General features: G+C 46.6%; 1 protein-coding gene across 1 annotated transcript in view; it reads right to left on the bottom strand.

Annotated features, from left to right (window-relative positions):
* Positions 1-2,568: 2,568 nt before the first annotated feature.
* Positions 2,569-12,239, bottom strand: part of pcnx1 (pecanex 1) — a gene marked incomplete in the record, with an annotated part of 93,444 nt that continues 83,773 nt past the window's right edge. The window contains 7 exon segments of the mRNA XM_029730959.1: positions 2,569-5,920; positions 6,983-7,123; positions 7,596-8,014; positions 9,762-9,997; positions 10,175-10,449; positions 11,288-11,518; positions 11,939-12,089. Of these exon segments, the coding sequence (XP_029586819.1) occupies positions 5,780-5,920; positions 6,983-7,123; positions 7,596-8,014; positions 9,762-9,997; positions 10,175-10,449; positions 11,288-11,518; positions 11,939-12,089 (1,594 nt within the window).

The following is a 12,239-nucleotide window of genomic DNA, read 5'->3' as shown; positions in this document are numbered from 1 at the left end:
CACACTGTATGCAGATTTTCTCTATTGTGTTAATGACTGTACGTTTGTTTATTCCATGTGTAACTCTGTGCTGTTGCTTTTGTCGAACTGCTTTGCTTTATCTTGGCCAGGTCACAGTTGTAAATGAGAAATTGTTCTCAACTGGCCTACCTGGTTAAATAAAGGTGAAATAAATACATTTAAAAAAAAAAACAGACAGGGAATTTTTACTTGGATTAAATGTCAGTAATTGTGAAAAACTGAGTTTAAATGTATTTGGCTAAGGTGTATGTAAAATTTCCGACTTCAACTGTAAGTACATACATATTTTATATATTACATTTGACTTTAAATAAAACAGAGCCATCGATTTAAAAATTGTGGTCTTTAACTGAACTACCAGATGGGATGAAACCGGGTGCCCTGAATGGCCGGGTGCGAATTTCATCTCTCCGGCCATGGAGGGTTCTAGAAAGAACATCTCCCTAGCTTGTGGCCTCCGTATATGTAAAATGTGTTCAAATATGAACAGACACATTTTGGACACACAACTTTCAAAACCTATGACTTTAAAAAGGTTGTAGGATTTATACTGAAAAACTAGAGGTAGTGATTAATGAAACATAGCTAAGACACATTGTAAATCTAGTGAAGAATAAGATCGGTAATGAGCAACTTCGTTTTACAGTAAACAAACAATAACAAACAATAACAAACAATAACAAAAAGCAAAACTACATTTAGGGGGTTCGGGTTAAACACGTTTGACTCTGCCCACATTGAGCCCGGCCCCGAACTGCACACTGCAGTCAGGAGCTTCTCCATTAAACAGCATGATCATTACACAGGTGCACCTCGTGCTAGGGAAAATAAAAATGCTAAATGTGCAGTTTTGTCACACAACACAATGCCACAGATGTCTCAAGTTTAAGGGAGTGCGTAATTGGCATGCTGACTGCAGGAATATCTACCAGACCTGTTGCCAGAGAATTGAATGTTCATTTCTCTACCATAAGCCATTTTATGTCCAACTGGCCTCGTAACTGTAGATCACGTGTAACCACGGCAACCCAGGACCTCCACATCCGGCTTCTTCAAGTGCGGGATCGTTAGAGACCAGCCACTCGGACAGCTGATTGAACTGTGGGTTTGCATAAACGAAGCATTTCTGCACAAACCTTCTCAGGGAAGCTAGTCTGTGTGCTCTTTGTCCTCACCAGGGTCTAGACCTGGCTGCAGTTCGGTGTTGTAACCGAATTCAGTGGACAAATGCTCACCTTCGATGACCACTGTCACGCTGGAGAAGTGTGTTCTTCACGGATAAATCCCGGTTTCAACTGTACCTGGCAGACAGCGTGTATGGTATCTTGTGGGCGAGTGATTTCCTGATGTCAATGTTGTTAACAGAGAGCCCCATGGTGGTGGGGGGGTTATGGTTGTGAACAGAGAGCCCCATGAAGGTGGTGGGGTTATGGTTGTGAACAGAGAGCCCCATGAAGGTGGTGGGGTTATGGTTGTTAACAGAGTGTCCCATGGTGGTGGTGGGGTTATGGTTGTTAACAGAGTGTCCCATGGTGGTGGTGGGGTTATGGTTGTTAACAGAGAGCCCCATGGTGGTGGTGGGGTTATGGTTGTTAACAGAGAGCCCCATGGTGGTGGTGGGGTTATGGTTGTTAACAGAGAGCCCCATGGTGGTGGTGGGGTTATGGTTGTTAACAGTGTCCCATGGTGGTGGTGGGGTTATGGTTGTAAACAGAGAGCCCCATGGTGGTGGTGGAGTTATGGTTGTTAACAGAGAGCCCCATGGTGGTGGTGGAGTTATGGTTGTTAACAGAGAGCCCCATGGTGGTGGTGGGGTTATGGTTGTTAACAGAGAGCCCCATGGTGGTGGTGGGGTTATGGTTGTTAACAGAGAGCCCCATGGTGGTGGTGGAGTTATGGTTGTTAACAGAGAGCCCCATGGTGGTGGTGGGGTTATGGTTGTGAACAGAGTGCCCCATGGTGGTGGTGGTATGGGCAGGCATAACCTACGGACGCCAATATCCAGTAACCTTGCACAGCCATTGAAGAGGAGTGGGACAACAGTCCACAGGCCACAATCAACAGCCTGATCAACTCTATGTGAAGGAGATGTGTCGCGCTGCATGAGACGAATGGTGATCACACCAGATACTGACTGGTTTCCTCACCAACAGATGCATATCTGTATTCCCAGTCATATGAAATCCATAGATTAGGACCTAATTTATTTATTTCTATTGACTTATTTCCTCATATGAACTGTAACTCGGTAAAATCTATGAAATTGTTGCGTTTATATTGTTGTATCAGTTTATATCAGTATTTGCGCATGTAGGATTTTCCACCGACATTTCTTGCATAATTAATTTTACCAACACAAAAAGATCGGACCATGTCAAACGAACTAATTATCTCTGTCGGCATTTATAAAAATGATTCCTAAACTTCCTGTTTCCATCACAGCTGTCGTGAGTTTATTTTTTATGACTAACTCTCATTCAACCTGTATGGAAACGTGGTTTGTGACTGTATTTTTAGAACTCTTTGCATATAAAAAGATATACCAGCTGTAAATCAAACGCTTTTTATTTCTCCATATAGAAAAAGAATTAAAGTTAAATAGGGAAACAGTCCATCAGAAATTCACCATCTTGGTTTTCCAACCGATGGTCTGTGATACATTTATATAACATTTGTCCCATAAATGAAGAAAAAAAATAATATGTAAGAAAATGTAAATACTATGTCCACAGTAATAAATATTAAAAACAAAAATATTTTGTACATTGATATATATATATATTGATATATATATATTGATCTATATATAGATTTATATAGATATATATTTATATATATATATATATATAGAAACAAAATGGCAGAACAATAAACAATGATGGATCCATTATTTTAATTCCCAAGGCATCGGTAACCATGGCCACTAAGATTCTGTAATAAATTCAATAAGGTGATATCTCAGACTGTAGTGCGTCACTGTAAATTTAAAAAAAATATATATATAAGAAAATCATAGTGCAAGTTATTTTCCTGCAACTTCCAAAACAAAAGCAATAAGAAATGACAAGAAGGACAAAGTAAATAATGTGTAGTACAGCACCTGCATATCTTTCCCTCCAGGACTACTACTCATTTCTGCAGCTCTGTAGTCGTGGCAACGACACACGTCCTGCCACGTGTGAAACCATGGCCACTTTCTGGACCAGGCTCTTTTGGAAAATTATTTTGAAACCAACAAGAAAAATAAAACATAGCAATTTCTTTTTAAATGTTTTTTTTTTTTTTTTTTTAACTTCCTCACACTCAATTCTGTCATAATCATAAATCAAACCGTCATTAATTTGTGCACATATGTGTGTATATCACGTGTGTGTGTGTGTGTGTGTGTGTGTTTGTGCACAGTCTGTGTACACAAGTCAGTCAAAGTAATATAAAGAAATGCATAGAAAATAAGAATTACCACTGGTAGCCGCTTAACAGGGTTACTGTCATGTAACATGTTGTGACACAGAGCAAGGCAGAAACAGTGCCTTGCAAAACTATTCATTTCATTGTTTCACAAAGTGGAATTAAATTGTACTTTTCTGTCAACAAAGTACTCTAATGTCAAAGTGGAAGAAAAAAATGTTAACATTTAAGACTGTATAAGTATTCAGCAACTCCAGTGTAGATTTCGCCATGTGTTTTAGGTTATCGTCCTGCTGAAAAGGTGAATTCATCTCCCAGTGACTGGTGGAAAGCAGACTGAAAGCAGGTTGTTTTCATCTAGGATTTTGACCGTGCTTTGCTCCACCTACTTTCTTTTTATCCTGAAAACCTCCTCAGTATTTGCCGATGTCAAGCATACCCATAACATGATGCAGCCACCAGCATGCTTGAATATAAGGAGGCAGTTAGATACTTTGTGTTGTATTTTCCCCCAAACAGAAGGCTTTGCATTTAGGCCAAAAAGTGTATTTCTGTGCAGTGTCTTCTTCTTCTCACTACCACGCTGCTGCATAGAAGTTTAAAAAAAAAAATTATTCTGTTTATTTGCATTCTTGTCACTGTTAAATTTAAGTCATTATTGTGGAGTCACTACAATGTCGATCCAACCTCTGTTTTCGATCCCATCACAGCCATTTGAACTTGGTGATTTTTAAAACGGTCAATGGCCTCATGGTTTCATCCCTGTCCTGCAGCTCAGTTCAGAAGGACGACTGTATCTTTGATGTGTCTGGGTGGTTTTAATACATCATCCACAGCATAATTATTAACGTGACCGTGCTTAAAGAGATATTCAAATTCAACGTTTGATTTGATATTGTTACCCATCCACCAATCACTGCCATTTTTTTTTTTTTTAAACGAGGATTTTTGAAAAGCTCCCTGGTCTTTGTAGTTGAATCTGTGAAGAGGGACATTACACATATTGTATGGGGGAGAGAGAGGAAGGGTTAGTCATTCATAAATAATGTCAACCCCTATTTGTCACTTATTACTACGTACGTGATTTACTAAGTCATATTTTACTCCTGAACTAATTTAAGGGTCTGAATACTTAACACTATTTTAGTTATCAAATTTGTTTTTAAAATCTTACGCATTTTTGAATTCCACTTTGACAGACTACATGACTATTAAAATACATTTTAATCCCTTTTTGGTTTTTTTGCAACAATAAAAATCGGAAGAAATCCAAAGGGGGGTATGAATACTTTTGCAAGTCACTGTAGATGTGTGTGTTCATGTGTGGACAGCCATCTGCCTCCTCCACCGCCACTCTTCCCTGGATTCCCTTTCCCCTCAAACATATAGAGTTCGTCCTAAACAGCACCCTATACTGCAAAAAGTAATGCCCTATATATATATATATATATAGGGAAATACGGTGCCATTTTGAATGCAGATATGGGCCTTTTCTCCATTCGATTTCCTCCAACTTCCTGCGGCCTCTCTCTTTCTGAAAAAAGGTCAAAGGTAAATCGAGGAGGCGAGGAGAGGGGAAAGTGGACGAAAATGCGCTTGTATGAAATGAAACCGTCCCTTTTTTTCTCCCACTCCTGTTCCATCATGGCAGATGACGTTTACAGGGGTGGATTCCAAAAGAAATGAGTTACGTGATAAATACTAATGAAGTTAATTGCGCAATACATTTTCTAGATAAAGGATAAATAGCATATCGTTTTTAATTTTTTGAAACGTGTCCATGCTTTTCTCCTCTGACAATACAACACGCTGATTCAAAACTCTTCCTCGCCCGAAAGGAGGGGAAGGACCTTCTTCCATTCGCCTACTAACACACTCATCAGGTTTCCAGGTTCACGGAGGAGAGAGGACAGAGGAGAGACGACAGAGAGGAGAGTGGACGGAAGAGAGAGGACAGAGGAGAGGACAGAGAGGAGGAGGAAGGGGGATCCCTTCCTTTCCTCACCGTCAGCAGGGTGGTCTGCTCTTCGGCCTGCAGTAAGGTGAACCCTGACCTCTAACTCGTGCCTGGGTTACTCCCAGGAGGACTAGGGTGTAATCATTAGGGCAGATCGTATACAGGTTTCAAAACAGAAAACAAGCATTTCTCATTTAACCACAGTTTATCATCCACCTGAACCAGTGGCTCAGTCAGACCTCGGCCCCCAGCTCTATGACCCCAGTCTCTACAATGGGAACCAGTTTATCATCCACCTGAACCAGTGGCTCAGTCAGACCTCGGCCCCCAGCTCTATGACCCCAGTCTCTACAATGGGAACCAGTTTATCATCCACCTGAACCAGTGGCTCAGTCAGACCTCGGCCCCCAGCTCTATGACCCCAGTCTCTACGATGGGAACCAGTTTATCATCCACCTGAACCAGCAGGATGGTCTTGTCTATATGGGAGCGGCTGGTGAGGTCACGGCTACAAGGCACCCACCGGTGAATCACCTGGAGAGACGGGTTGGTGACGGAGAGGGAGAGAGAGTAGAGGGAAGGGAGGGGAGAGAGAAGGGTTGGTCCAGAGGGGAGAGAGAGGAGAGACAAGGGAGGGGAGAGAGAAGGGTTGGTGACAGAGGGGAGAGAAAGGAGAAGGAGGGAGGAGAGAGAGAATGGTTGGTAACAGAGGGGAGAGAGAGCGAGGGAGGGAGGGAGGGAGGGGAGAGAGAGAAGGGTTGGTGACAGAGGGGAGAGACAAGGGAGGGGAGAGAGAGAAGGGTTGGTGACAGAGGGGAGAGACAAGGGAGGGGAGAGAGAAGGGTTGGTGACAGAGAGGGAGAGAGTAGAGAGGGAGGGGAGAGAGAGCGAGGGAGTGGAGAGAGAGAAGGGTTGGTGACAGAGGGGAGAGACAAGGGAGGGGAGAGAGAAGGGTTGGTGACAGAGAGGGAGAGAGAGGAGAGACAAGGGAGGGGAGAGAGAAGGGTTGGTGACAGAGGGAGAGAGCAGAGAGGGAGGGGAGAGAGAGCGAGGGGAGAGAGAAGGGTTGGTGACAGAGGGGAGAGAGAAGAGAGGGAGGGAGGGGAGAGAGAAGGGTTGGTCCAGAGGGGAGAGAGAGGAGAGGGAGGGAGGGGAGAGAGAAGGGTTGGTGACGGAGGGGGGAGAGAGAGGGGAGAGAGAAGGGTTGGTGACAGAGGGGAGAGAGAGGAGAGGGAGGGAGGGGAGAGAGAAGGGTTGGTCCAGAGGGGAGAGAGAAGAGAGGGAGGGAGGGGAGAGAGAAGGGTTGGTGACGGAGGGGGGAGAGAGAGGGGAGAGAGGGGTTGTGACGAAGACAGCAGAGAGGAGGAAGCATGAAGGAATTGGAGAGAAAGAGAGAGAGAGAGAAGAGGCGAGTAAGAAGAGAAAGTAATTCCTTGATATGTATGAATACATTTAATATAATATTGAAAACAACATCAATATATTGCAGTTTTATAAAAATGCTAGAAATGATAAATGTAAACCTGAGATGTGTACTACTCGTAGTAATATGAGGTGATTGTAAACGTGACTGAGCTGAGGGAGAAGAGAACTTACATGTCCCTCCATGCCCTCCAGGGGGCTCCAGTCTCTCCAGCAGCTGCGCCCTGCCCTCAGCCTCACCGTCTCATCAGGCCACTGCAGCTCCTTCCGCTTAGACAGGTTAATGATGTCCAGCACCTGGCTCACATCCACGATCTGGTGGGAGAAGTATATTAAAATCACATGTAGTCAGATCAGTATTATCAAATAACTTTAAAAAAAATTATGTTTTGTTGGGTTATCAAAAGCAGCGTTTCTCAACTCCAGTCCTCGAGACCCTCCCCACATAGGTACACATCTTTACTGTAGCCCCGGACAAGCACACCTCATTCAACTTATCAAGGGCTTGAGGATTAGTTGACTAGTTGAATCTAGTGTGCTTGTCCGAGGCTACAGTAAAAATGTGTACCGTTGGGGGTACTGCAGGAATGGATTTGAGAAACACGATCTAAAGTAAAGTATCCATTTCAAAATGACTTATGTTTCTTAACCCTGAAAGCAGTCTATGGAAAAAGGAACCGTAACTCATTTTGTAATTTAGGTGAACTGTCCCTTTAATACCTCTGAGAAACAGCTGGTGTTGATTAAAACAGTTCTATCGAAGCGTTACGTTTTTCTCCTGACCGACCTGCACTCTGTAGGAGATGTCATCTCGTCGTAGGGCGGAGAGAGCCGGGACGTGGTGATGGTGGTGTTGACCCAACGGGTCCACCATGGCGCTACCCAGCCCGTCGTTCCCCAGCAGGCCCACTAGGGTATGTCTCTTACAGGGCGGGATACTGTGGGAGGAGAGGGAGGCAGAGGGGCCAGCGGGGTCCGAGGACGACCCTGAGCCCAGGCGGAGCTGTAGAGAGGTGGGGAGGGTGCGGAGGGACAGTTGGCTGGTGGAGGAGCGCCGGCAGGGCTCCAGCCCGGTGGCTGAGGTACGGAGAGACGAGTGGCGGCTGCTGTTATAGCGGTACGATGAAGACTGGCTGGTTACGGAGGCTCGCGCTGGGGAGTGGTGCACAAGGCCAGACTGGACTGACTGGGAGCTCTGACTGGTCCCTGAATGGACAGGACAGATACAGGTTAGTTGGTGCCTGTATGGAGAGATACAGGTTGGTTGGTGCCTGTGTGGAGAGATACAGGTTAGTTGGTGCCTGTGTGGAGAGATACAGATTAGTTGGTGCCTGTATGGAGAGATACAGGTTAGTTGGTGCCTGTGTGGAGAGATACAGGTTGGTTGGTGCCTGTGTGGAGAGATACAGGTTAGTTGGTGCCTGTATGGAGAGATACAGGTTGGTTGGTGCCTGTATGGAGAGATACAGGTTGGTTGGTGCCTGTATGGACAGATACAGGTTAGTTGGTGCCTGTATGGAGAGATACAGGTTGGTTGGTGCCTGTATGGAGAGATACAGGTTGGTTGGTGCCTGTGTGGAGAGATACAGGTTGGTTGGTGCCTGTATGGAGAGATACAGGTTGGTTGGTGCCTGTGTGGAGAGATACAGGTTAGTTGGTGCCTGTGTGGAGAGATACAGATTAGTTGGTGCCTGTATGGAGAGATACAGGTTGGTTGGTGCCTGTATGGAGAGATACAGGTTGGTTGGTGCCTGTGTGGAGAGATACAGGTTGGTTGGTGCCTGTATGGAGAGATACAGGTTGGTTGGTGCCTGTGTGGAGAGATACAGGTTAGTTGGTGCCTGTGTGGAGAGATACAGATTAGTTGGTGCCTGTATGGAGAGATACAGGTTAGTTGGTGCCTGTGTGGAGAGATACAGGTTGGTTGGTGCCTGTGTGGAGAGATACAGGTTAGTTGGTGCCTGTATGGAGAGATACAGGTTGGTTGGTGCCTGTATGGAGAGATACAGGTTGGTTGGTGCCTGTATGGACAGATACAGGTTAGTTGGTGCCTGTATGGAGAGATACAGGTTGGTTGGTGCCTGTATGGAGAGATACAGGTTAGTTGGTGCCTGTGAGGAGAGATACAGGTTAGTTGGTGCCTGTATGGAGAGATACAGGTTAGTTGGTGCCTGTATGGAGAGATACAGGTTGGTTGGTGCCTGTATGGAGAGATACAGGTTGGTTGGTGCCTGTATGGAGAGATACAGGTTGGTTGGTGCCTGTATGGAGAGATACAGGTTAGTTGGTGCCTGTATGGAGAGATACAGGTTGGTTGGTGCCTGTATGGAGAGATACAGGTTGGTTGGTGCCTGTATGGAGAGATACAGGTTGGTTGGTGCCTGTATGGACAGATACAGGTTGGTTGGTGCCTGTATGGAGAGATACAGGTTGGTTGGTGCCTGTGTGGAGAGATACAGGTTGGTTGGTGCCTGTGTGGAGAGATACAGGTTGGTTGGTGCCTGTGTGGAGAGATACAGGTTAGTTGGTGCCTGTTTGGAGAGATACAGGTTAGTTGGTGCCTGTATGGAGAGATACAGGTTGGTTGGTGCCTGTATGGAGAGATACAGGTTAGTTGGTGCCTGTATGGAGAGATACAGGTTGGTTGGTGCCTGTGTGGAGAGATACAGGTTGGTTGGTGCCTGTATGGAGAGATACAGGTTGGTTGGTGCCTGTATGGAGAGATACAGATTAGTTGGTGCCTGTATGGAGAGATACAGGTTGGTTGGTGCCTGTATGGAGAGATACAGATTAGTTGGTGCCTGTATGGAGAGATACAGGTTGGTTGGTGCCTGTATGGAGAGGACAGGAGAGAGTTTTTTTGTGATATCTGGGAAAACATTTTAGAGATTTTGTTTATTTTCAGTCAATTCAGGAAATTGCTTTTAAATTTCCCCAATTGAAAAGGACTCACCCCAGCCTTGGTGGTGGTGTCCATGGTGATGTATGTGCTGGTGGTCCTCACCCATATTGTGTGGCTGGTAGGCCAGGGGAGCGGCCGGTCTTGACAGCCCCCCCTGGGACACCGAGCTCTGCTGGGAGTCACCGCTCAGCCCTGTCCCATTACCACTGGTACAGGACAAACCTCCTGCATCAGAATCCTCAATGTTCCCACCACTGTTACAGCCAGCTCCACAGCCCTTACGCAGTCTACAGAGAGGAGTGGTGGACGACAGAAAGGAGGGGGGTGAGAGAGAGGGGAGAGCAAGAAGGGGGGAGAGGGGGAAGATCAGAGGGAAGAGAAGACAAGTGCACACTTTAGGAGGGAAGAAAGATAAATTGGGACATACGCAGAATGCTGATTGGTCCTCCCAGGACGTGACCTACCTGTGCCAGGTATTGACAATTAAGTTCCTTATATTTCCAATGCTGATTGGTCCTCCCAGGATGTGACCTAGCTGTGTGTGTGAGTTGCAATAGGACGTAGTCAAGGGCGACACGTAGATGGGGTATCCGATGGGCTGGTCACATGAGGAATTGATCATGTTGCGTAAGGCCTGTTTGGCGTTCTGGATGCTTCCGCGTTCCGGGTTTCTGTTCCGTAAGAACACCAGCTCCTGCTGCTGTCCAGCCCACAAACCACGGACACATTCCTTATTCACCTGCAGGAGGAGGATCACACACAATCATACAGTTAAAAAAAAAAAAAAAAAAAATGAGTTCAAACTTTAGTCCTTGTTGTGTAACACATCTCAGATCCTTGAAGCACACTGTCTGAAGTTAATGAATGTATAAATGACATGGGAAGTTAAGCAAAGCTTAATTTACTGTTCACAAACACCTGGTTTCCTTTCTGTCCTCTCTCATCCTATCCCCCCCCTTTTAGGCACTTCCTCTGGTTCAGGCTTCTGATGATGTTGGTGAACACTGGTCTCTCCATGTCCCCCTCTCCAAGATCTGTCCTGGTCTCCCTCCTCTCTCATGGTCTCCTCTCCTCCCTAAAATCTCTCCTGGTCTCCCTCCTCTCTCAAGGTCTCCTCTCCTCTCCTCCCTAAAATCTCTCCTGGTCTCCCTCCTCTCTCAAGGTCTCCTCTCCTCTCCTCCCTAAAATCTCTCCTGGTCTCCCTCCTCTCTCAAGGTCTCCTCTCCTCCCTAAAATCTCTCCTGGTCTCCCTCCTCTCTCAAGGTCTCCTCTCCTCCCTAAAATCTCTCCTGGTCTCCCTCCTCTCTCAAGGTCTCCTCTCCTCCCTAAAATCTCTCCTGGTCTCCCTCCTCTCTCATGGTCTCCTCTCCTCTCCTCTCTAAAATCTCTCCTGGTTTCCCTCCTCTCCCACGGCTCCTCTCCTCTCCTCCCTAAAATCTCTCCTGGTCTCCCTCCTCTCTCATGGTCTCCTCTCCTCTCCTCCCTAACACCTGTCCTGGTCTCCTTTCTCCTCAGTCACCAGGTCTGTCGCACCTTGAAGCTGAGGTATCGTCTGTTGAGCACGATGACCTACTAACCTTGATGACCCTAAAGCTGAGGTATCGTCTGTTGAGCACGATAATCTTGTACTCGTTGGTTCCCTCGTCCAGGACGTGGCGCAGGGCGAGCAGTGAGGGCGAGTTGGAGAGCACGGCGCTGCGCCAGGCCGGGTCACCCTCGTGGGCGATCACCAGGTTCTGCTGGTGAGACGAGATGGCCTGGAACAGAACCACTGGCTCGTCATACTCATCTGGAGACGTGAAGTGATCCTGGGAGAGGAAAAAGGACAGGAGGAGAGAGTTCCTTAAAGTTCAATGAGGTTGTTTCTGGTTTCTCAGCTAGTACAGATGGAGTCTCTCTCACCTGGTGTAGTGACATGCGTATCCCAGGTAACTCTCACCTGGTGTAGTGACATGCGTATCCCAGGTAACTCTCACCTGGTGTAGTGACATGCGTATCCCAGGTAACTCTCACCTGGTGTAGTTTGAGTGACATGCGTATCCCAGGCAACTCTCACCTGGTGTAGTTTGAGTGACATGCGTATCCCAGGCAACTCTCACCTGGTGTAGTTTGAGTGACATGCGTATCCCAGGTAACTCTCACCTGGTGTAGTTTGAGTGACATGCGTATCCCAGGAAACTCTCACCTGGTGTAGTTTGAGTGACATGCGTATCCCAGGAAACTCTCACCTGGTGTAGTTTGAGTGACATGCGTATCCCAGGCACCACCACCTTCCTCAGGAGTTCCATGTCGGCAAAGATCCACTCATCTCTCACCGAGGAGATCCGGAAGTCTCCCTTGAACAGCGCGTGGAGCCCATACAGGAAAGACTCCAGGTTACTGGGGAGAGAGGGAGACACGGGAGAGGGGGAGACAAGGGAGAGAGGGAGACACGGGAGAGAGGGAGACACGGGAGAGAGGGAGACACGGGAGAAAGGGAGACAGGGGAGAGAGGGAGACACGGGAGAGAGGGAGACACGGGAGAGAGGG

The sequence above is a fragment of the Salmo trutta genome, chromosome 33 (assembly GCF_901001165.1).
Source record: "Salmo trutta chromosome 33, fSalTru1.1, whole genome shotgun sequence".
Classification (NCBI taxonomy): domain Eukaryota; kingdom Metazoa; phylum Chordata; class Actinopteri; order Salmoniformes; family Salmonidae; genus Salmo; species Salmo trutta.
This window is presented reverse-complemented; position numbering and strand designations above follow the sequence as displayed.